The sequence below is a fragment of the Ascaphus truei genome, chromosome 2, assembly GCF_040206685.1.
Source record: "Ascaphus truei isolate aAscTru1 chromosome 2, aAscTru1.hap1, whole genome shotgun sequence".
Taxonomy (NCBI): Eukaryota; Metazoa; Chordata; class Amphibia; order Anura; family Ascaphidae; genus Ascaphus; species Ascaphus truei.
In genome coordinates, this window is record NC_134484.1 from 362,355,990 (window position 1) to 362,380,474 (window position 24,485).

Consider the following 24,485-nt stretch of genomic DNA (forward strand, 5'->3'; position numbering starts at 1 on the left):
ATCTTGGCTCGGATGTTCAGCCTACTCACAAGATGTAGAAGATTAGAGTGCAGTTAGCAGATAGGGCTGCTACCCGTGTGGTTTAGATGCTTTTTGGATCTCCCTCAAAGGTGTGTTCACCAATGCGATGATGGTGTATGAAAGAGATGAGAAAGCACTACATAGCGCGATCAGGCTGATAGACATAAACTTTATAAAAAATAGGTATAAAAGTGCGCACTTACAATGTGCAAGATTAAAATAAGCATTTATCACATAATATGTGAATATCGAAGGGTCACCGCAGCTCTCACCGCCTCCCCTGGATTCTCCAAGTCTCCCTCGCCTGCAGTCTGGTGTCGGAGCTCGTCTCGCTGCGTCTGTAAGGGCGTGTGCCAAGCAGCCGTGATGTCACACGCCCTTACGGACGCAGCGAGACGAGCTCCGACACCAGACTGCAGGCGAGGGAGACTTGGAGAATCCAGGGGAGGCGGTGAGAGCTGCGGTGACCCTTCGATATTCACATATTATGTGATAAATGCTTATTTTAATCTTGCACATTGTAAGTGCGCACTTTTATACCTATTTTTTATAAAGTATATGTCTATCAGCCTGATCGCGCTATGTAGTGCTTTCTCATCTCTTTCATACACCATCATCGCATTGGTGAACACACCTTTGAGGGAGATCCAAAAAGCATCTAAACCACACGGGTAGCAGCCCTATCTGCTAACTGCACTCTATTCTTCTATATCTTGTGAGTAGGCTGAACATCCGAGCCAAGATAACATCCTATATTAGACCTCATTGTTCTTGCATCTGTACTTAAATTGTGTATTTTTCTCTTTGTCCCATACATGCTCCTCCTGGATTGTTTGAGATCTAATTGTATACGTGGGCAGCGAATACTGATTTATTTTATCCTACCACACCTTCCTCCGTGTATTATAATGTCAATTCTGGGAATAAATAATTATGCTTTCTGCTCATTTTCAAGGAAATAGAACAATCCTGTTAGCATACAGTACATAATGTTTCCAGAAACAGGAGTAGGATGCTATTCAATCAAGCAGTATTTCCCTTGCTCATAAAAAATTTAAACTGCGTTCAAATGAATAAAGCTGAAATCTTCTTGCGGGAGAATTGTCTTCATAGATGACTTCATAGCAAATTGAATAGGAGCCCATTTCATTATGGCAGCAGGGAACGCTATCAATGAATCCTCCCCATTTGCAGCTTTCTCTTCCTTTTGTCATCACCAACATAATAGTTATTTCCCAGTTAACAGAAGCACTGTAGGTAGATATGATAGCAGGAGCAGGTGTGCAGCTGTGTAGCTGTGTTGAGGATGTCAGGAGCTGAGACACTGAAGTGACCGCAGCAGTTCACGACTTCTATTGTAACACAGCCGTTTCAGTTTATAAACAACAAATCAGACTACAGGACCTGCTAAGGCATGAGGTGGAAGGGAATGGGGGATTTGATTGAAAAGTTAATTTTCCCTTTGTCAGTACACCTTTAAAAAGCAAGCTTGTGTTAATAATTTTCAGTAACCTGAAGTGTGAATAGCTTTAAAACATTTCATTTATAATCTCAATTTTTATTGTGTTTTTTAAAAACTTAAAATGAGATAAAGAATAATGAAATGGATGGGGCGGTGGAGGGGGGGGACACACATACATGTACTTTATATACAACATTTGTATATTTTATTGTCATTGCGCACTCGGTCCATTAAACAAAAAATATTTCATTTAAATACTTCATTTTGGCTCACTGCTTCACTAAAGGTTACTGATTGTTACAACTAATCATTCCTGTAAAACCAATCATTCTTTGTAAAACAAAGGCTAAATAAATAATGACTGATTTGTAAACTATGTATTATTTATGCGGTATCTTCCCAGTCATTAAGCGGTTGTTTTGAATCAGCAGATTTTATACCAACCCCCCTGTTTTATTATTTAGTTACCTGAATTTACCAGCACCTGGGGTTCCCTGATACACTGCAGCCTAGCAGCTGGTGCAATCGTTACAGGCTGAGATTTCCAGGCATCTGTGACACACAGCCCCAGGTCCACAGAGCTCAGGGCTCATAACGTCTTGTTGTGTTCCCTGAGATTAACACCAAGCCACAAAGCTAATTACATGTAAAAATATGGCCATTAGTTATCTCATTGGCAAAGGCTTCACATCATATTAAGTTAGTACTGCCTACAGGCGGTGGCGTTACTCCTATCCAGACACTGAAGTGTAGGTGAGAGAGAGAAGCTTCTTTGTTAAAGTCAGCTGGGAGACATGCTAATATGGATACGCAACGTATATTTAAATTACTTCAATAAAATACTTTATGTGCACGTCTTTCCACGGTTCGTATAAAAATGAGTCTCTTCCCTCCAAGCTATATTTCAGTGTCTGGATGGGAGTACCGCTGCCCTTATTTAAGACGGACTTAACACAAGTCATGTTATTTCTCTCTTACGTTTAGGTGTGATCATGTTCAACCCCTGCGTTAACTATAACGGAGCTCTGCGGATAAGCAACGTAAGGGCTCGTTATGGCTGAAAGCAGCACTTAGCACTGCGTTAGTGAGCTTTGAAGATCCCTGTTAGCACTTAACAGCCATTTCTGTGGATCTGTGCCACAGTGTTCTTGTTTTTTGTCAGTCCGCCATGGCCGACATGCACCTTTATGCTGGGATGACCAGATCTAGGATGTATACCCTTAAAGTGTGCATGTCCCATGCCTGGTACTTATAAGACGTCTTAAATAAACAGGACAGAAATATACACAGGCAATAAACCACTGAAAGTACTGAAGTCTGCCCTTGCCGACTTCCAATAGGAAGTTTCCTGAGCATCTCTATAGCATTTAAACAAGTAATGCTGCTATTTTATATTCTAATAACGTAATAAGTAGCACACTCTATCCATTTAGTCTGCAATATGCTATTTAAATATCTATCTCCAATTGCCTTTCCTTTGTACCTGTAAAACATGTAAATCACGTTTGTGATGAGAGAGATGTTTTCGCTGTCTTTGCTACTAATCACATTCTCATACTAAAGCTCTGTCTGCCTTTTTTGTTTTAGATCGATCCGGTATTGAAAATGTAAACTCTGTTCAAGCTTTACAAGAAACATTGATCCGCGCACTAAGGACCTTAATCATGAAAAACCACCGCAACGAGGCCTCTATCTTTACCAAACTCTTATTGAAGTTACCGGACCTGCGCTCGCTCAATAACATGCACTCAGAGGAACTTTTGGCCTTCAAAATTCACCTATAGGCCTCTTATTGACTTACTTCAGGGGTGGCCTACTCCAGTCCTCAAGCCTCCCCCCAACAGGTCTTAGTTTTCAGGATATCTCTACTTCAGCACAGGTGGCTCAGCCACTGATTGAGCCACCTGCGCTGAAGCAGGGATATCCTGAAAACCAAGACCTGTTGGGGGATCTTGAGGACTGGAGTAGGCCACCCCTGCGCTACTTGTTATGTCTTCTGTATATTTTGTAAGGAAGTAAGCTAGACACTTGAAAAATGGGGGTTTTCTTCAAAAATGCCCTGATGAAGGTCCCATTTGGTGGACCGAAACGTTGGTAATATGCCTTATTCATTTTTGTGTGATTAAACTCATGTTTTCAAGTACCTAGCTTGCTTCCATATATTGAGTCTATATTTTTGTCTTGCCGGAGGCACTGTTTTTATTTTATATTGAGTGCCAGGTCTGACACTTTTACTATATATTTCGTGGCAGATATGTTATTCCTAACATAAGGCCAGGCACCGTTCAATTATGGTGCACCATAAAAACACATCAACTAAGTTCACACAGGCTACTCCCGCCTGCTTTACATCATGCAGTAAAGAAGGTGTATACAGTAGATGTGCCCTGGAATTGTCAGTGAATGGGCCTGTGACCTTCTAGCTCACTCAATGATAAACCTTTCAATGCTTTGCTGTCTCTTCAGCACTGGCGAGTTGTTAAGCACCTCAAGGAGGCTGAGGACCAGTGGGTAGGCTCTAAAGTGGTTATTGATTTTAAACCAATTCCTTGTTACTCATTAACCAGACAAGGCACCGGAAAGCTTATTACCAGGGGTGCAGCAACTATCTGAGCAAAGTATGATCGCCAAGTGAGGCTGCACTGCATGCTTTCAACTGTAGTGCAAATACAATTTCAGGAAGTGGCATTTACGTGTTATTTAGTCATATGTAGACAGTAGCTAAAATAATTGGCATTGCGAAGCTAGTACGTCATATATTTATGAATGCTTAATCAATCATTTAAAATCACATGTGCCTCTACTAAGAAGATCTGAATACATATCTGTCACACAGATGTTTGACACATGTGGGCATGATTTTATTTATGTGTATAATATATCATCCATTACAGACACAGTATGTGTTTGGAGATTGTACATATGCATATATAGTGTTACAGAACAACATATATCAGCTTCCTCACAAAATTTTAATTGATGGAAGTTACAACAATTTTTTTTAAAAAGACAAAAAAAAATCAAGATACAGTACTACTATTGATAACTTTTTTAATAGCGTATTTTAAAAAAATGTTAATACTGCTAATGCGTCATACAGCATTTATTCCATTTAAGCCTCCCAAGTGACGCTGGATCTTGCAACACATTACTTTCAAACTAGTTTAAGACGCATTGGCACTAATGTAAATAAGGACTATCAGGAGAGGCAGCAATACCAAGTCCAGCTAACTCATTAATAAGAAATTCAGACAAATCCAAGAAATACAGTAATGTCCCATTCTACAATGGTACAGTACGGCTTTGGAATCACAATTAATGGTATTTGTTGATATTAGGGTTAACACTGACAAGTTGTAAATGAAATTTTCGATAAAATAATGTGCTATTTCTTCATTGGGAATAGAAAGAAGAGAAGTAGGAGTATTTTGCTACCGTTAACATCTTATGTGATTCTTCTTTTATGGTCCGTGACCATTTATTTGTACATTTCACTGGTTTGCTGCTTACTTGAAGTCCGAACGCTCCACACAAAATCCCGGTATCTGTGTAAAGGAAAAAGCTATATCTCAGTGACTGCAGTAAGAATGGAAATGAATAGAATCAGTTGAATTTTACACTTATATTAATGTGTTCTATCCAGAGGAAATAGAATGTGTCAGGTTTCTGCTGTCACGCACAGGCTTTGCTGCAGCTATCAGTTAATGCAGGGGTGCACAAGATTTTTCTGGGGGGTCCGGGCAGTTGCAGAGGCTCTGCTGCCTTCCCCAAGGCATTTAAATTAAATGCTGGGGGACCGCTCGAGGCCTCTGCAACTCAATTTACCGATATTCAGAGGCTTGGTATGATGCAGCTGGGTCATGTGATGTCACATGGCCACGCGGTGTCATTTGATGCCGGCAAAAAAAGGTATGGGTGGAGCAGGCGGGGGCACCGCTCCAAAAGTTTGCGCACCCATGGGTTAATGCAAGGATTAAACCTTCTGCAAAAGAGGGCTCTTTTTCTGCGCTGCATCTTGCAGGAATTTTAGCAGGAGCATGATTATTTTCATTTGGGTGTTGGGAAAAAAAGGCCCAATTGCATTGTCCTATTCAAGGGATAAGCAATTGCCATTAATGCAGTCGAGTAAAGAAAGTGACAGAGCAAATGTAAATTGATGCAAATAACCTTTTTACAAAATTCTTGGTCTTCAGCAATCATTTGGTCTTTATTACACAAATAATTTAAATCTGTTATGACAATTTGAAAATGGTCTTAATTTTTTTTTAAATGCTTGGAGTTAATATTTTGTGGAAGGTAAAGCAGAAGTTGAGTCTCCAACCATGTTAGCACAAGCTCATGGGCGGTCACTTTAGAAAATTATACTAAAACACTGCTTATGACTTGATTCCATCACACCAAAAAGATCAAGAACAAGATTACTACAGCATCATATGAAACTTTTAGGTTAAAATAAAATCTATTTTTATAAGGGACTAAAATAGCCATGTTTTACTTTGTGTGGGACAAGCCTCTTTGGCAGCGACAGGATTATTAACATGAACAGAATCGGTGTAGATATGGGAGAGAACAAATCTAAAACACATACTTTTCTTACTTCAACTTTCTTAAAAACCTTGCATGGCATATTTACCCAATAGGTGCCATCCAAATTCTTTTTTTTTTTTTTCTATTACCATTTTAAGTTGGAAATATTTTCCATTCTTTCCAGTTATCTAATGAGTCAGCCAGAAAACTCGTGTTAATATTTAGACATTATCTTAGTAGTATACAATACAAAATAATGAACTGGTCATTCAGCTTAATCATCGTTTTTCATCATGTCCTGTTGTGTGTGTTTTTTTGTATACTGTATTAGGAAGATATAATTACATTATTGGGAACAGGGAGAATATAAAGTCTTTCTCAGGTGTAGCTTCTTGTTTGCAAAGGCTGTGAGCGGACATTGTTAACCATTTCGCATTGCGTTGCTGGCCCAGGTGGTAGCGAAAGGGTTAAGACCAAGTCACATGATACTTTCTGATTTATGTCATCTCAATTTCTAAAAGTGAATAACACCTAGAAATAAGTGAAACATTTCTGAACTGCATTTCTGAAACGTAATGATGTGCTGTATTGTCGTCAGATGACCATTGTTGCCTGCAAAGATCATGTAAAGCAATATGTAGTAATCTATTGATTTATTATAGGCTGATATGATCATTAGCTGCTGTAGGCGAATGCATTAAAGAGCCCTCCAGCCACTGAGAAGGAAACCTATGTTTACTGTATTTTTCTTAACTGTTGCTGAATTTACGCACTTACATGTATAATTTTAAATATTGTATGGGTATTTTTTGTTTTCTTAAGATCTGGTGAAAGGACTTTAGTAATTATCTACAATGTATTTACTAACACATGCTGATTTGCTAAATTGCTCCTAAACAAGAGATAACTAATGATACCCATTGAAAGTAGGATTGGGGCAAAGGGCATGGCCATCTACATATTGGCGGGGGGGGGGGGGGGAGTGAGATGAACATGACTTCTGTTAGTGGTGTGTATTATCTATTCAAGTAAACCACTTTACACAATGAAATCTGTGGTGTATGTATTTAATGCACCACCCTTTCTGTTTGAGTATAAGAAGGGAAATGTGTGTTTTGGTTTCTGAGTTCCCCTCGGGGTAAGGTTTACCAGAATCAGAATGCCTGTGGCATTTAAAAAATGAAAAGAATCCTGAGACTGTAATAGAGCTAGAAAACCAATGCACACTTACAGATGCTCAACAACCAGTAGTAGAAGTGACAAAGTACTATAGGCACTGTGTTTCTATGTAGATGGCTAAAATCCTTTCAAATATGTTGACAACGCTCATTAGATACATGTCATATATCGATAAAAAGCTCTTCACAAAAATAATCAATTATGGACAGAAAAGGTTTCTTTTTCAAATGTATATTAGTTTTTATTCAAAAGAGTTGGAAGCTTAGTGTTATACATACAAAAATGTTATGGTGACTTGTAATACTTCAACTAATATCTGTCCAAATTTTCTTGTAAAGCTACACAAATTCCTATTACAATCAAAAATGGTTAAAAATACCAAGCATAAAAACAGCTCCAAGATATTAGATACCAACTCTGTTTAACACTGTCGAAATGTCCTTGGTCATGTTATACAGTACATCGATAAAAAGCTATTCGCAAAAAAACTTACAAGGAAAATTATTTCAAAAAAATAACTTCCAAAATGATTACTCAAAAATGTTAACTTTCCCATCATTGAACGGTTTATCCAGGTGCTCCCCTCCAGGAGTCTTATGAATTACTTCAAAGCTTACAATTTAAAACACTACTAAATTCTACAAACTACATGCTGTTTGTCCGACTTGCAGTTCACATGCATTACATTCCGTGCATGTGTGTGGGCAGTGCTACTATCAACTAATGGCATATAAGGAAGGTTGGGGTCATTATCTACTGCCCCTATTTACTCTGATAGCTAGACCTTACCTCGCTGATTTCCAACCTTTTTTGTTTGGAGGAACCCTTGAAGTCTTTCGAAAAATCTCAGGGAGCCCCTATCTGGCTGACACATATTAGGTTCGACGGGTCAGTCACAACATTTCACACCTCACGAGCCACCTGTTTCCCACCCTCCACCCATGTATTTCTCTCCCATCCATCTCACTAACTCTCCTCCTCCCGCCTTGCATGTATTTATCCCTTGCGTCTCTCTCTTACTCCCTCTTTTCCTCACTCACTCCCTCCTGCCCCCCTCTCGTCTCTCACTCGCCCCTAGCTTCCGTCAATTACCCCACTCTCTCTCAATCCACCCTACAAAATACATACCAAAAAAGCCCACCCCCAGGGGGGGGGGGTCTGTGGTCCATAGGAGAACCCCTGAGACTGCTTCAAGGAGCCCTAGGGTTCCACAGAAACCTGGTTGGGAATCACTGCCTTACCTGAAGTTTGTTGCTTTTATTCTGTTTTCTAATCCTGTTGTGCCTGTCCTGACAACCGTTTTAAGTTTTTACACATGATCTACCTAACAAATCCATTTAAAATAGAGGTACTCACAAGATAACCGGATATGTCAATGTTTGCTTCATTTACATTGACTTTTTTTCATTTTGTTGTGTATCAAATAAATCACTTGTTTTGAGATGTTACGAAATCGCATGTAGCTAAAAGACTTCTATCCAACTAAACTATACTTCACACAATGTCTTAGGGATTCAATAGGAAATCACTGCTGCACTGCATGCTGTATGCCAATGAACAATTGTCAAAAGAAAAAAAAAGCTTGCTGTTATTAAAAACTTGTGTCCTATCAGAATAAGTAGAAAGTGTAAAATGGCATTTAACACAATTAAAAATCAATTGACAGCATGGTACAATGCAGTGAGGGCTTTAATAATGCCATCCCTGACATTGTGTGGGTTTATCAGCTTTCTTAGAGGGACTGTTACCAAGAACTCAAAACCACCCATTTATAGGTGTAACCCCTCTCCTAAAGGGTTACTAACAATACTGGTATATGCTGGGCACCACCCTGGTTTTTATGGGGATCCATATGTCACACCGGTATTTAAGGTGGAGGGACTGTTCTGGAATGTCAGGTTCCTGGATGTCTAGATGAAGGGAGCCTCAGAGAGTTTAGATGTGTATGTTAGTAAGGTGATGGCATAGACCAGGCTCCCCTGTTTGTTATGTTGCAGATAGGACCAGTACCCCTTAGGGAGCCCCTAAAGACAGGGAACGTCCTGTACAGTTCAGTAAAAGGAATATGGTATTGTCACGGGAGACCGGGACTAATACACCAGGGATCAATTCGCCAGAGACTAATATTGTTTATAAAATTGTTTTATTGGAAAAATTTATCCACAGCTATTTACAGCAAAACAACACACACACATACAATGGGGAAACTGGGCTACCCTATAATTCTAGATGCAGGGATCTCCCTCGAGATTTACCCTGTTCCCCCTTCCCTGCAAAATCCTCTGCAGCATCTCCCCGTTACAGCTCCTTGTCAAGCTGCTTCTTCGAATCTCTTCCACAACGGACAACACTCTCAGCTCACAGCTAGCAAAGAGCTCTTATCTCCTCTGGCCAGGAGTTTGCAATAGGACCCCAGCCCCTGATTAGTGTGGGAAGGGCAACACAAACACAGTTACATGCAGAGCCATACTGGGTGAGATCACAGACCACTTTGCAGCAGTCAATTTGAAACCAAAATAAACCCCTGGTCCCTGAAGTGCTGGGACCAGACTACAGAATACATATACACATAACAATACAGATGTATTATTGACAGATAGGGGTAATGGAGGGTTTGACCTTTATTAAAAGCAGTCACATTTACTGGTCAGTAGAAACTCTGGGTGAGCTTGGCCCTCATACGGGTAACCCTCTGTTGCCCCGCTAGCAGGATCGCAAGCGCTAAGTGCAGCAACTGTGCTCCGTACTTAACTAGGAACCACTAACTGACATTTGGCTGTCCATGGTCTGTCCGGAGCTGCCGGGACTTTTTCTAGGAATAAGAGTCCATGGCGTAACAGAATCCGCTCCGATCTGGACACGGAGGACGGTTCAACAGCACGATTCCTAATGCCCTTCAAGCTTGGGTCTGTCCGTATGGCATCCCAGAACATCTGACCTTAGTCATACGGTCCGGATATCAGTCACAGTCAAGGCTGGCTCCGCTCGTCTTACCCGGTCAAACTCCTCCGGAACATCCACAACTGGAGGCTCCAAAGTCCAGGAAGCGAGGGGTTCAGCATTGGGACCCTTAACAACAGCTGATGCTGGATTGGGATCCCGGCGACTCTGGCTCAGAGTCTCCGCGGTCACAGCTATGACATCGTCCTCATAACTGCATCAGAGTTGACCCAAGTCATTGCCCAGCAGTATGGCAGTATCTAAGTCAGGCAAAATGCTGACTCACTGATTCCTTGGCCCGCGCCCCAGCCCAGGAACTCTCGGGCTACTTGGAGGGATTTGCTGCCCCCATCTGCCAGGGTCACCCTCATCCCCTCCCCGGGTAAAAGGTGCTCTGGCTCGACCATATCAGGCTGAACTAAAGTAACAGCAGTGCCGGAATCCAGCATATTGACAGTCATCCGGTCCCCAAAGGTCACCGGTTGGAGGTGCTTGATCTGGATGTCAGTGGGACCAAGCCTGACTTTGGCAACCTGGGTGGCTGGGTCAGCTGGAAAAGGGGGTTGATCTCTTTGTTCGCAGCGACTGGCATTAGGAATGTAGGTGAGGGTGCTGGATCATCTGGCTGCTTATCCAGGCGACAACCCAGGCTACTGGGGTAAGTTGTCTAGCCCCTGCACTCTGGGGCTGGCAAATATTGGGACAGTCGTATTTCATGTGCCCCGTCCGGTTGCAACTGAAGCACAGCCGTTCATGGTCAAACTCAGTAGGTGTATAGAAAAACTTATCAAATAATGGCGCTCAGTGTATTAGGTTAGATTTAAAACATCAAATAAACCCACAGTGTAGTGCAAAAAATAAGATAATTAATAGTGATACTTATACAGACACATGTAGTATATGCTGCTGTGACCTGGTGCAGGACTGCTCTCTCAATCCTCGTGAACAAGTGAAGGGTAGAAATCATCAGGAAGCGCAAAACATGTGGAATACAAAAACAACAAACTGATGGTGCAGTATTGTAAAAATTCGGTGATATATAAATGGCAAAGTCTATGTTCAGAATACTCACAAACGTGAGAAGTAAAATGGGCACGTAAAGGTATCTTTAAACCATGGATGGCCGCCAGGTATTCAAATAGGCACAACACTTGCGATCAGGTACACCTTTACCGTGGGCCCTTAGGAATAAATAGAACCGGACATAGTGCAGACTGTACACAAAAGTTTATAAAAGTAAGTAAAATCCAATCAACTCACATGGTAATTGAAATAAACAAGCATATAGATCACAGTGATGGATCTCTGCGGACCGGATGAGTGGTGTCTCAGCTGTTCCTCTGTACTGGCGTGCGTGTCACGGGTGCGTCTCACCGAAGACCGGAAGTGACGTCATCCGTTTCCAGAGGTTCCGGTTTAGTCTTGTGGCATCACTCTACGCGTTTCACCTTGTCGGTTTCTTCAGGAGTGCTATTTATTTGTGAGTATTCTGAACATAGACTTTGGCATTTATATATCACCGAATTTTTACAATACTGCACCATCAGTTTGTTGTTTTTGTATTCCAGCCAGGTGCTGGTAGGCTCTGTGACTTGCTGCCAGGAGCCCGCGCTGGTTTGGGCGGGATGAGGTTGTTGGGGCTGGAACAGCACTGGAAGTTTAAGGGACACTGGGAGCCGCCTCCAGAGCTGAGGGTGTGCGGCCATGGTCTCCTACAAGGGCAGCCGTTTGCGTCGCACTGGCTGGTTTGCGGTCGGTGACCCACTCGCACCTCGGGCAAGCATTTCAGCATGAACTGCTCTTTGAGCATCAGGGCATGGAGTGTCTTAATGGTTGTCACTTCACACCCAGTGATCCATCATTTAAATTGGTGCTCTAGCCAGGACATGAACTCGGGGTGAGTATCGTGGGACACAAAAACACACAGAATGCCTGCTCAGCCTACCGAAAATAAAATTAAACTTATACTTCCTAGAGTGGTGCTATCAAGGTACACACACATTGGATTACACGACAGAGAGAAAGAACCCTACGAGGACGCACACTAAACTCTACTAATAGAAAAATAAATACATTTAAAATGTATTTATTTTTCTATTAGTAGAGTTTAGTGTGCGTCCTCGTAGGGTTCTTTCTCTCCGGGTATCCTGGGAACCTTTGTTCAGAGCTCTGAACTGGGTATGGTAGGTCTCCAGAGTAGAAGGGAGGGTGAAATGCAGCAACAACTCCATTTACATGCAAAAACTTACTTGGTAACATCACAGACCATTTGGCTACATTTCTGTTGAAAACAAATTAACCCCTGGTCCATGAAGTGCTGGAACCAGACAACATAATACATAGATATACTGTATATACATAATACAGATGTATTTTTGACAGGTAGGGGTAATGGCAGGCTTGACCTTTATTAAAAGCAGGCACATTTACCCCTATCATCACAGGCACACCATAGAGAGTCTCAAGAAAAGAGGGGCCCCCTAGGAGCCAGCGGATCAGCTCTCTCTGTGGGTCAGCAATCTGTATGGCAATGCCAGTTCCCAAATACAAACAAGAGTTGTAGAAAGATGCAGAGTACAGCCAGAAAGCAGCCAAAATTAGGCAAAAAAATAAAAATTCAGGGTAACTCAAATATAAAGATAAATTTATCTTTTCATTTTGTCCATCCATTGCTGAGCTTGCAATAGATTGATCTTTATATTTGAGTTGCTTTGCATCTTTCTACAACTCTTGGACTTCCTCAACTACGGACTGCATGCCCTGGATGTCACTGGAATGTCACTGGAATGTCCTCAGAAGTTGGCAGGTAATGGGTTACGTTCCCTGCATTACCTTGTTACTACTTGAACGCTACTCTGTTGCTACACTAGATTGGGAAGATATTAGTGTTTCTCATGCTGTGGTTCGTCAAGTGGACACCACTAGACACATACCACTCTCTGGCCTATACTACATATTTTATATTGGATATTCTCTACAGTATCCGGATACTCATGAAGATTTCTATATATACATAAAAAAAGAATAAGTTCTACTAATAGAGTCACATGTGGTTTTGAGCACCATCTCCTATAGTAAAAAATAACCGAAATACAGACAGTAAGGTATTGGGTCAAGCCCAATGAGACCTATCAGGATTTGCCATAGGGGTCTCGAATAGTCAGATCACTATCTAAAGGGTTCTGAAGAGACGATGGGGCCGGGTTCCACAACTACCTAAGCAATTAAGTCGAACACTCCATCTAAGTGTTAAAAAGTGAGCACAGATGGAAGAGAAGTATTCATATATATCTTTGTATAAAACTCCGTACAACATGTCAAGATATGTCTGAGCGGTCCCAGAGTTGGGTACACAAATGACGGGTTGTACTATAGAAGTACTTCATTACCCAGCCGCCCGAATGACAGCACCAAGGTAAACCATGCAGAGTAGCATATAAACACCATATCGAGGTAACCTCCCTAGGAAGCTGGGCAGGGAGGGTAACATAGGCAATACAGACACATGATTCTATACATATGCCAATACATCATGTGTAAATATACCGTGCACATTAAAATAAATATGTAATATAATGGGGAAAAGTGCATGCAGCAATAATAAATACAAGATATTAGCTTAAAATGAGTGACTCATGTTAGTGGTAGACAGTACAAAAAAGATCAACTCTTTGGTTGCTGGAGGAGCGTCTACACCAGAGTGTCATGGCCAGCTCCAGCAAAGTGCAGTGATAAATGTGGCATCCCTTATCCCTCAAATCGAAGACGAGCCCTCTTCCATTTACCTACAGTGCAGGTCTCATCCGCGCAGAACGTGGTCTCCCCTAGAAAACGAGCACTCTGTGGTCATGACGTATGCACTACATCATGGGGCCCCTGGAGTGCCAGACCCAATGACGTGGCTACGTCTTGTTGCTCCCAAACGGTTAATACCGGTGATTCTCCACAGAATATATTAAATACAAAAAAGTACAACATTCAAAGACACACAGTTCATAATATACTGGAAATACTGGTGACAAGAGACAATTCATTTACCTTTTAGTAAATAAAATAAAAAATCCTGAAATAATGCAGTAAGATAAATCAAGTCAAATGGAGTATCCATGCCTTCAGGATAGAACGTTCTTAATCTTCTTAATCAAATATGCCTCTCAATTTTCACTCTGTCATTAACACAATACCACAGAAATCAATCTTTTTGCTCTTTTAAAAAAATCATGTTTTTCAATAAATTGTTTTGCTAATGCCCTTCCCCTCTTTGTAATAGCCATAAGATGACCTACTATGTGATGCTAACATTTCATTACAGTACACCCTACATACGGCATACCACACTTGCATTGCACCAAGCAAACTATATTATAGATTTTTTCCAGTGATCCCATCTTTTATATCAAATTGTTTGATCTTGCAAAACAAGACCCCCTTTTTTTTTCTTCAAACCTATAAATGCCTTAAATATGTAACACAGGGAAAAACCTTTGGGTAATATTCTATTGTTTGTGGTTTTATGTTTTAGATTCCGTGTCCAAGATAGACAATCCCTAGTGCAGTGATTCCCACCCTTTGTTGTTTGGAGGAACCCTTGAAGTATTTGGTAAAGTTTCGGGGAACCCCTACCTGGATGACACACATTAGGTTCGACAGGGGTAAATCACAAAATAGACGTGTAAAGCAGTAGGTTAATAAATAATAATTAACTTATACTTTTGAATAAACAATGTGTATATATTTTGTAATGATTTTGGTTTAATATAGTTTTTTTTATAAAGTCGTTAACAAAAAAGAATAAGTTACATTTTAATGTTTTATAATACATTTACAATTGAAAATAATACAAGTTTCAATAGAATAACATTGATTCTAATTGTCTCCTAATTTAATGTGAAACTTGGGTTTGTCTTTTTGAACACAACTTAATACGTGGTCGCATCTTTGATAGGCACACATGATGTTCTTCTTCCACAGGCAACAGTCTATTCCTCTGTTTGCTTTTTATTTTCGTTAAACACGAAAGTGTTTGCTTGCTCACACAAGTATGACGTTGAGAATTGTAGCAATATGTTTATAGCTTTCTGGGAGATGGCAGGAAACTCTGTTTTCACTGATATCCAAAACACATCTAATGACAGTTCATTACATTTAATTTTGTAGTGTGCGATCACACTTCAGTTCAGTCAATTGTTCTTCTTCCTATAGGCTGTGTATACAGTATTTTCTGAGCTGCTTGAATAGGGAAATAGGGCTTGTCTGTGAAAGGGTTCCTGACCCAAACATACTCTTCCGATGACAAAGAAGGGAAGCATTTGGCAAGCTTTTCAGCCAGAGATTCCATATGGCCATAAATGAGAGTCATAATGGCTTCTCGGTGGTTGTCCGTTGTATTGCTCTGTAGCCGATAAAATGGAGGAACATTTCAAAATTTCCTTTTGAAAGATGTTTTTTTTCCAAAAAACGATCTTATTTTTGAATGCTACAAGTTTGTCTGTATCTCACTAAGTTAAGGATTGGAACCAACCCCAGCTGTTAGTGCAGGCAGCCCAGAATACACAGGCAGCGGACGGCACGTTGTATATTTTATTGCAACAACACTGCAAATGTGAGTGTAACATCTTGAGGTGTGTTGCTGTGTTTTTTAAATAAATTGTTCATTTTGGTATTTGCACTATGTCCATTTTCTGTATCCTTTGGGTACTGTGACTTGGAGTGCTGGAAGTAAGAACGCGGGGGAACACGTTACAATCAGCGACCCAGCTCCAGGGAGAAAGATACCAATCAATGCCCTTTTCCAGCTACTTTGCTGTAAGTAGCTAGTAGCTGAGAGAGTGAGTCCAATTAACTCAGAGGATACTGCGCAATGGTTTTTGTTTGTATTTTATATTTACAGAGCCATGGAGCTACGAGAAACCAGTGAAAGACGGACTTCTACAAGAACAGGACTAATAGAGCGATCAAGAATTTCTTGACCCCCTCTTTTCACGGAAGGACTGGTATTCATTGTGTTACATTGCGCCAGGACTTTATTGTATTTTTTCATCAAGTTTGTCTGTACACGTCAAAATATTTTCCTTGGGACCTTGCATGTTGATGTTCAACATATTTAGGTGTTCATAAATATCTGCCAGGTATGCTAGTTTCAGCAGCCACGATTCGTCTTCAAGTTAGTTGGGGGAAAAAAAAACTTTTATTGTTTTCTCTGAAGTAAATCTGGAGCTGCTCTCGTAGTTCAAATATGCGTGTCAACACTTTTCCCCGTGACAGCCCCTTAACGTCGGTGTGTAGAAGAAGAGTCACGTGGTCTTTTCCCATGTTTTCACAAATTTTTGCAAATATGTGGGACTGCAGTGGACGCTGCTTAATAAAGTTAACTATAGCTGTATCAAGAACCCGTTTAAAATCTTCTCCAATCGTTTTAGAAACAAGAACTTCCCTACGTAGAAAGCAGTGGGTCGTAATAACTTCTGGATTTTTTTTCTTTGACAAGAGTAACAAATCCCTTTATTGAGCCAATCATTGAGGGGGCGCCATCTGTGCATATTCCAATACAACGATCCCACGATAAACCCAGAGACTCTAAATAAGAAGACAGCATGTTGCACACTTCTTGCCCATGACAAGTTTGCTCAAGTTCCTTGCAACAAAGAAAGGTTTCAATGATGTCTCCATTGTACTCAAATTTTGCAAATGCCAACAGTTGAGCTTTACTTGTTATGTCTGTAGACTCGTTGACTTGGATTGCGAAATTACTATTTTTAGCGTTTCAGACAGAACCTCTTCAATATCTCGTGACATGTCATCTACACGCCTACTAATAGTACTATTAGATACGGGAATCTTCGCTACTTCACTTACAGCTTGTTTGCCTAGCATTGTTTTGCTGTGATTTCACAGGCAGGCATGATTAGATTATCAACAGTAGTGTGACTTTTCATTTTTTGTGCAACAAGCTCAGCTAATAAGTAGCTGGCTTCTTGAGCTTTCTCACTAAAAGTTACTTTTTTCTCAAAAAACGTACTCTGTTTTCCTTGTGTCCAAAAGCCGTTTAAAGTAGTCAGCAGATTTATTTGACAAATTACTGTGATTAGTAGAAAAATGTCGATTTAATTTAGCCGGGGTCGTTGCAGTATTTGTTAGCTTTTTCCTGCAAACAATGCACAACAGAGTCAGATAGTGTTCACCTCCAGTCCATGTAAAACCCATTGCTAAATAACTTTCACCGTAGAGTTGATATTTCTTTGTATTTGTCCCGTCCTTCGGTACTTGAATTTGGCTGATCAATATTCTTACTAATCTCACTTTCAACATTATTACAGGCACTCTTCTCTTCATCTTCTTCAGATACATGAGTTATCTTTACATATTTCCAGATTGTCTAAAATGTATGAAAGAACTCTGCTAATGATCAGGGATAACTTGGCAGAGGGTATGAGTCCAGAGCCGATGCTCCAATCAGGTACAGAGATAGGACTGCTGATAAAGTCTTGTAACAACGAAAGTGCTGTACAGTAGGAGAAATGAATAAGGAGAACTAAAGTATCTGCCCGCCTGTTAAGGCAAATGGGTGGGAGGGGGATGGAATGAGGGGGGAAGACACACTGCTAGAACCCCACTCGTGATCCCAATGCAAGCGGAGCAAACCTCCCCTAGACCAATCCAAAGTCCTGAAACTGTCCCACTAGCCTGCAGGTCCCCGGAGATGTGTAAGATATGTAACACATAAACCAATAGAACTCACGTTCCTGGAAAACCTCTGTAGTCCTCCACCAAATGAATCAAATTGATGGATAGTCCCCTGGGGTGTGTGCTCCAGCCAACAGGTCAACAGCAATAGAAAAGGATGCCAGTGTCTCCCATCAGCTGTGCTGTATCGACTCCTGATTATGTAATTTCTGGCTAATCCTGGCTACGGGGTCCTCGCTGTGCCACAATCACTTTACTGTGCGTTAAAACCTTAATAATGATCTTTTTCATCATCATCCTCATATCTCCCCCAGCACCCCACATAATCAACATGTTCATATATCTCCCCCAGCACCCCTCATCATCATCCTCGTATCTCCCCAGCACCCCTCATCATCATCATCATATCTCCCCCAGCACCCTCATCATCCTCATATATCTCCCCTAGCACCCATCATCATCATCCTCATATATCTCCCCCAGCACCCTTCATCATCCTCATATATCTCCCCCAGAACCCCTCATCATCCTTATATTCCCACCCCTTTGCATCTCACATCACCCCCCCCCTCATCTCTCATCACTCTTCCCCCTGCTTCTCACATCACGCCCCCTGCATCTCCTCTCTGTAGCTCACAAGCCAAGCCACCACGGACCTCCCTCTCCCCCCCATAGCTCACAAGCCAAGCCGCCACAGTTCTCCCTCCCCCCGCAGCTCACAAGTCAAGCCACCACAGATCTCCCTCTTCCCCCCCCCCTGTAGCTCACAAGCCAAGCCACCACGGATCTCCCTCCCCCCCCAGCAGCTCACAAGCCAAGCCACCACGGATTTCCTCCCCCCCAGCAGCTCACAAGCCAAGCCACCACGGATCTCCCTTCGCCATACCATCCCATCCCATATGCCTACTTCAGGCGGCGGCGGGCAGAAGGCGGAGGCGTGAGGCTGCGGGCAGGATGCGGCGGCGAGAACTGCATGCGCTGTAGCTAGCAGCAGGAACTGGAAGTGCCGCACTGCTAGAGCGCGCTCCTGAGAGCGGGCTCTTGGGGGGGGGAGGGGGGAGGAGGAGAGCCAGGAAAGCCGTTGCGGGCCACAGTGAGTGCGGGGGGCTAGACGGAACCCCTGGGTCTGCTCCACAGAACCCTGGTTGGGAATCACTTTCCAAGCGTAAGGGAATGTCTAAACGTTTTCTTCCCAAATAATCTCTCAACACAGGATCCACTTACAACAGAGGATACATTTTATATTCTTAATCTCCTTTGTTTCTTTACAGTAAATTATAATAATCAATGGTTGCCAGGTGTCCAGTATTGAACCGGACTGTCCTGTATTTGGAGACACTGTCCAGTAAAAAAAATAGAGGTAGTACTGGACATGTATGTGTCCGGTATTACCTCTCTGGACATAGTGACCTGATCCCAGGTTGGACGGCAACACAGGACTTCCCTGAGCAGGGAGAGAGCAGGGCTGTTGCTGGGGGACTGGGCAGCTTCCTCCATCCTGCTTGGCTCCTGCTGGGTAATGCAGCCAATCAGGAGGAGGTGTCAGGAGCCTGGGGGTGGGGCTAAGGAGAGCCAGAAACAGCATGGAGAGAAGAATGTGTGTCATTGTGTCCAGCATTTTTTGAGAAGCCACCTGATAACCCTAATGGTGTAGTCCTGTTTACATCTTTGAGTCCTTTGCTTTTTTCATTTTTTTAATATTTTTTTTCTTTTAAAAGAAAATCCCATCCAGCTTTAACATTTGGTTTATATTTGATTAAAGCTGTACAATGACTAGTATTAGACTGAGTGACCTAGTCATAATGTTACTGCCTTTGCTTTGGCCATTTTCAAAGCAGTGCTATCCTAAAGAGCGCATTGTGGCTCTTAAAGACACGATTCACTTGTGTACGCCCCAAACGAGAACCAAACAGAATTCCTACAAACTGTTCTCGAGGGCGTTGACCCGGGATATCTGTCATCGATAATAGTGGGAGGAGACCTAAACATGGTCTTAAACCCCTCCAAGGACAGATCAACCACAGTGGGCCCCTCCCGTACAACCCACTCCCAGATCAAGGGGAAAAGGTTTAGGGACATCATGAGCGAATTCTCGTTAGTGGACATTTGGAGAACCCAACATCAAGGTCAGAGGGACTATACTTTTTACTCAGCGCCTCACCAGACTTACTCTCGAATAGACCACTTTCTGACCACAAAAAATGTGCTGGCGGCAGCCATAGAATCAGACATTGGCTCAATCACATGGTCAGACCATGCCCCGATCACCCTGACACTGTCAATCCCCTTTGAAAAAACAACAACATATGCATGGAGACTGAATGATTCACTATTTAATCACCCAGAGATTGAGAGAGAGATAAGATCCTCACTTAAGGACTATTTCTCCCTCAACGTGGGAACAGTCTCCTCTCCAGCAATCCTATGGGAAGCACATAAGGCAACTATCAGAGGGAAATTTATTTCCATCGCATCCCACAGGAAAAAAGCCCGCCAAACGCTAATCAAAGAACTCACAGAGAATATAAAAGTAATAGAGCAAGCTCATAAAGCAAATCCATCAAAAAAAGTATACAAAACATTAATAGAAGCTAGAACAAAACTTAGACAAACCCAGCTGGAAGACGTTGAAAAGGCCCTCAAATGGACCAATCAACAATATTATGACAAAGGGAACAAAGCTGACAGACTATTAGCCAGTAAATTAAGAGGGATACAAAAAAGATCCCAGATAACGGCGATCAAGAGTAGGTCTGGAGAAATTCAATATAGTGAAAGCAAAATAGCAGCAGAATTTACTAAATACTACACAGAACTATACAACCTAAGAACTAAAAACGGCCGACCCGAACCGATAGCGTCAGAAACTACTGCACCGACACACTTTATTCGAGCAAATACCCGGTATGTACCTGGCAGATACCTGGAATGCGCCGCTCCTCACCTCTGACAAGCCCCGTTGCATTTGCCTTCCCAGCCTGGGTTCATGCCTGGCTGATGGGCGGCTGATCTGTTAAATGATAATGATTAGGATTTAATAGGCTGCAATGCTTCGCGTGTCTACCAGATGGCATAAATTCATGAATTGTAATGCAGTATATATATATGTAGTGTGCAGTATTGCAGCCAACGGGAATAAAATGCTTCAATCCCTGCCGGAAAATAACTCAATGCACTCGGGCAGAAAACAGTCACAAACCTCAATACACCCGGGTATACTCGAATTCGTGGGACTAGCCGAGCTCGAATAAAGTGTGTCGCCAGTGTATAACTCAATATTTAAATAAATGTCAACTCCCCTCACTGACGGAGGAGGAAAACACAGTCCTCAATGCTGAGATTTCAAAAGAGGAACTGGAAGAGGCGGTCAAATCACTAAAGCTCACTAAGTCTCCTGGCCCTGACGGTTTCACAAATGTCTACTACAAAAGATTCTTGCCAACCCTATCCACGCATCTGCTAAAAACATTCAACCATTTCATGGAAGGGAACCAAATCCCTCCAACAATGTCTCTAGCCAATTTGGCAATAATACACAAGGAAGGCAGAGACCCGATGCAATGTGGAAGCTACCGTCCAATCTCCCTCCTCAACAGTGATCTCAAGATATATAGCAAAATTTTAGCAAACAGATTAAACCCAATATTACCGAGGTTAATCAACATTGATCAGGTAGGATTTGTTGCGGGGAGACAAGCCTCTGACAACACCCGAAAAATAATCGATATTATCGATCATGTCCACCTCACAGGCACCAAAGCACTACTGTTAAGCTTAGACGCAGAGAAGGCGTTCGATAGAATATACTGGCAATTTCTGGACCAGACTATGTGTAAATTTGGCTTTAAAGACACATACCTAGAGGGGGTCCGTAGACTATACCAAAATCCATCAGCAACGATAAAACTACCAGGGGGGACTAACCAAAGATTCGAGATAACTAATGGGACTCGACAGGGGTGCCCCCTATCTCCTCTCCTCTTTGCGCTAACGATAGGGAATAGATATTGGAAATAGGCAGCATAAAATTTCTCTATTCGCAGATGATGTCATCTTAACCCTCTCCAAACCCCAAACCTCATTACCCAACCTTCAAAAAGAACTCCGAGACTTTGGAAAAATCTCAGGATATAAGATAAATAATGACAAATCAGAAGCCCTGAACTTAAGTCTGCCAGAGCCAGAGGTGAAACTCCTCAAACTAAACTTTAATTACCGTTGGAGCTCCTCTTGTATCAAATACTTGGGAGTTAAGATATCGAGGACCTACCAATCACTATATAAACATAACTATCCGACCTTGTTCCATAAAATCAAACAAGATTTGGAAAAATGGGGAGGATATCAAATATCATGGATCGGGAGAATGATCTCGGTCAAAATGAATATACTCCCTAGATTATTATATTACTTCCAGACTCTCCCGGTCCACATCCCTGGCTCAGCATGGAAAAATATTCAAAAATCAATCTTCCATTTTATTTGGCAAGGTAAAAAACCTAGAGTCCCCAGGTCAGTTCTCTTGGCTTCAAGGGGGAGAGGAGGATTGGGAGTTCCAGACATTACAAAATACTATCTGGCCGCACAATTGAGACAGGTGGTAGTCTGGAACGCAAGCCCAAATCAATATTGCTGGCTGGATATAGAAACGCAATATGCCGGAACGCCTTCACTGCCGGCTTGCCTTTGGTCCCTGAGCAGGGAGGACATGCAAAATAACAAATTCAAATTAGGCCCAATGAGACACACCTGGGAGACCTGGACGAAAAGCAAACTCAAGTACAAGCTCACATCGCTACAATCCCAACTCATACCAATCCACAGAAATCCGAAATTTCCACCTGGCTGTGAGCCCAGACAATTTGACCAATTTCAAACCAAAAACATTAAAACGATTGCCGACCTCCTGAGCCTCGGGAAGTTCCTGAGCTACCAAAATCTACAAACCAAGTATGACATATTAGGACTGAACGTGTTCAAGTACCTACAAATTCGGCACTTTCTCCAAACATTATCCCCAACATTGGAATTTCCCCCTCTCACAGGTTTCGAGAGACTTTGCAGCGAAACAGATCACCAGAAAGGTCTAATAACACAAATCTGCACAGAGCTAGGAGGGACTACAGAAGTCCCCACGCATGACTACATGCTGCATTGGGCAGCAGAATTGGATATAGTTATAGACCGAGAGGACTGGGAAAGTATTTGGGAAAATGCCTCAGGAACTTCCATATGTACCACAATCAAAGAAAACATTTACAAAATACTGTTCCGCTGGTATCTCACTCCAGTCAGAATAAATCAAATCTACCCACTGGCATCCGATCTATGTTGGAGAGGCTGCGGTCAAAAGGGGGACATGGCCCACATTTGGTGGACATGTCCGGAAATTCAGAAATACTGGGAAACAACACAAAAATTAATAGAGGAGGTCACAGACCTCAAAATACCTGTTGAACCGCTGACCTACCTGTTGGCCAGGCCCCTAGACTATCTGGACCGACCAACAGGAAAATTAGTCTCCGTCATCCTCACGGCGGCTAGGTGTGCGGTGGCAGCCGCCTGGAAGAAAGTGTCTCCCCCCTCGAAACAAACAATAATAAGAAGGGTGCAAGAAGTAATGGACATGGAGAGATTGTCTGCTTTCCTTAAGAGGTCTTCCACCTCATTTACAGCAATTTGGGACCCATGGTACACCTATTTGGCGCATATAAGACGAAACGCCCCCTAACAAACTAGAAGCCCAATTCACATTAAAGCCCAAACCAGAATCCCCAAGGTTCTGGGGATCATGACCACCCCCCGCTATACCCTTTGTACCCTCTCCTCCCTCCCCCCCCCACCACACCCTGCCCCCCCCTTCTCTACTCCCTCTCTGTTTCCATACTCGCGCCTCCCTGATGGACTTCGTGAGATCAGGGAGGCGTTGAGCCTTTTCTTTTCTCTTTTCTCTCAAGAAAAAGAAAAAAATGTACATTAGGCTGACATATTGTTTATACCGTACATACCATGTAATTGTTTAACTGCCTAATAAAAATTTTTGGAAAAGAAAAAAAAAAAAGACACGATTCACTTAAATGGGTGTGAGGTGTCTTTTGGAATACTGTCATTTAGTGAATATGGGCCTTTATGTCACTGAGACTAAGGTAAATACGTTTTCTTGGGGGGGGGGGGGGGGGGTGGTACTAGTGTGCGGGAGCAGGGGGTCTTCTGAGCTGAACAAAAACAAAGTTGATTTCAGGAAGAAGGGAGTCCCCGAACCTGAAATAAATGTGGTTCAGCTCCGGAGACCCCTTGCTCACACACTATGAATAAAAATAAAATGTAAGCAGCTTCATTACCTTAGCAGCTAGCCACTAAGGCAATGAAGCGGTTAAGGCACAATAGCAGGTTTATTGGGGGCAGAGGGAGTGAGTGAAGGGGGTACTTGGCCCTTCACTCACCCCCTCTGCCCCAATATACATTACAATATGTACTACCCATCAATACACAACCCACCCCCTGTGCCCCCACATAAAAACAATTTTATTTTTTTCTGCACAAGGTTGATACCAGAGGCCGGTGGGGGTCCTTGGGTGGTCCATGTGGGTGTCTGGGGGCACCGTGGGGGTTCGGAGGTCCTTGCAGGTTTCTGGGGGTCCTCGGGTGGTTCCTGCGGGTGTCTGGGGGCTTC

At 42.3% G+C, this 24,485-nt stretch overlaps 1 protein-coding gene across 2 annotated transcripts in view; it reads left to right on the forward strand.

The window, feature by feature from the left end:
- NR1D2 (nuclear receptor subfamily 1 group D member 2) overlaps nucleotides 1-6,998 on the forward strand; it is a 51,679-nt gene extending 44,681 nt beyond the window's left edge. Inside the window, exons 8-9 of one of the 2 annotated variants that reach the window (XM_075586949.1) lie at nucleotides 3,071-3,261; nucleotides 3,457-6,998. In XM_075586949.1, coding sequence (XP_075443064.1) covers nucleotides 3,071-3,261; nucleotides 3,457-3,507 — 242 coding nt within the window. In that variant the 3' untranslated portion in view covers nucleotides 3,508-6,998. Of the gene's footprint in view, nucleotides 1-3,070; nucleotides 3,360-3,456 lie in introns of those variants that run through there. The other variant, XM_075586950.1, reaches the window with a different exon arrangement.
- The last annotated feature ends 17,487 nt before the right edge of the window (nucleotides 6,999-24,485 follow it).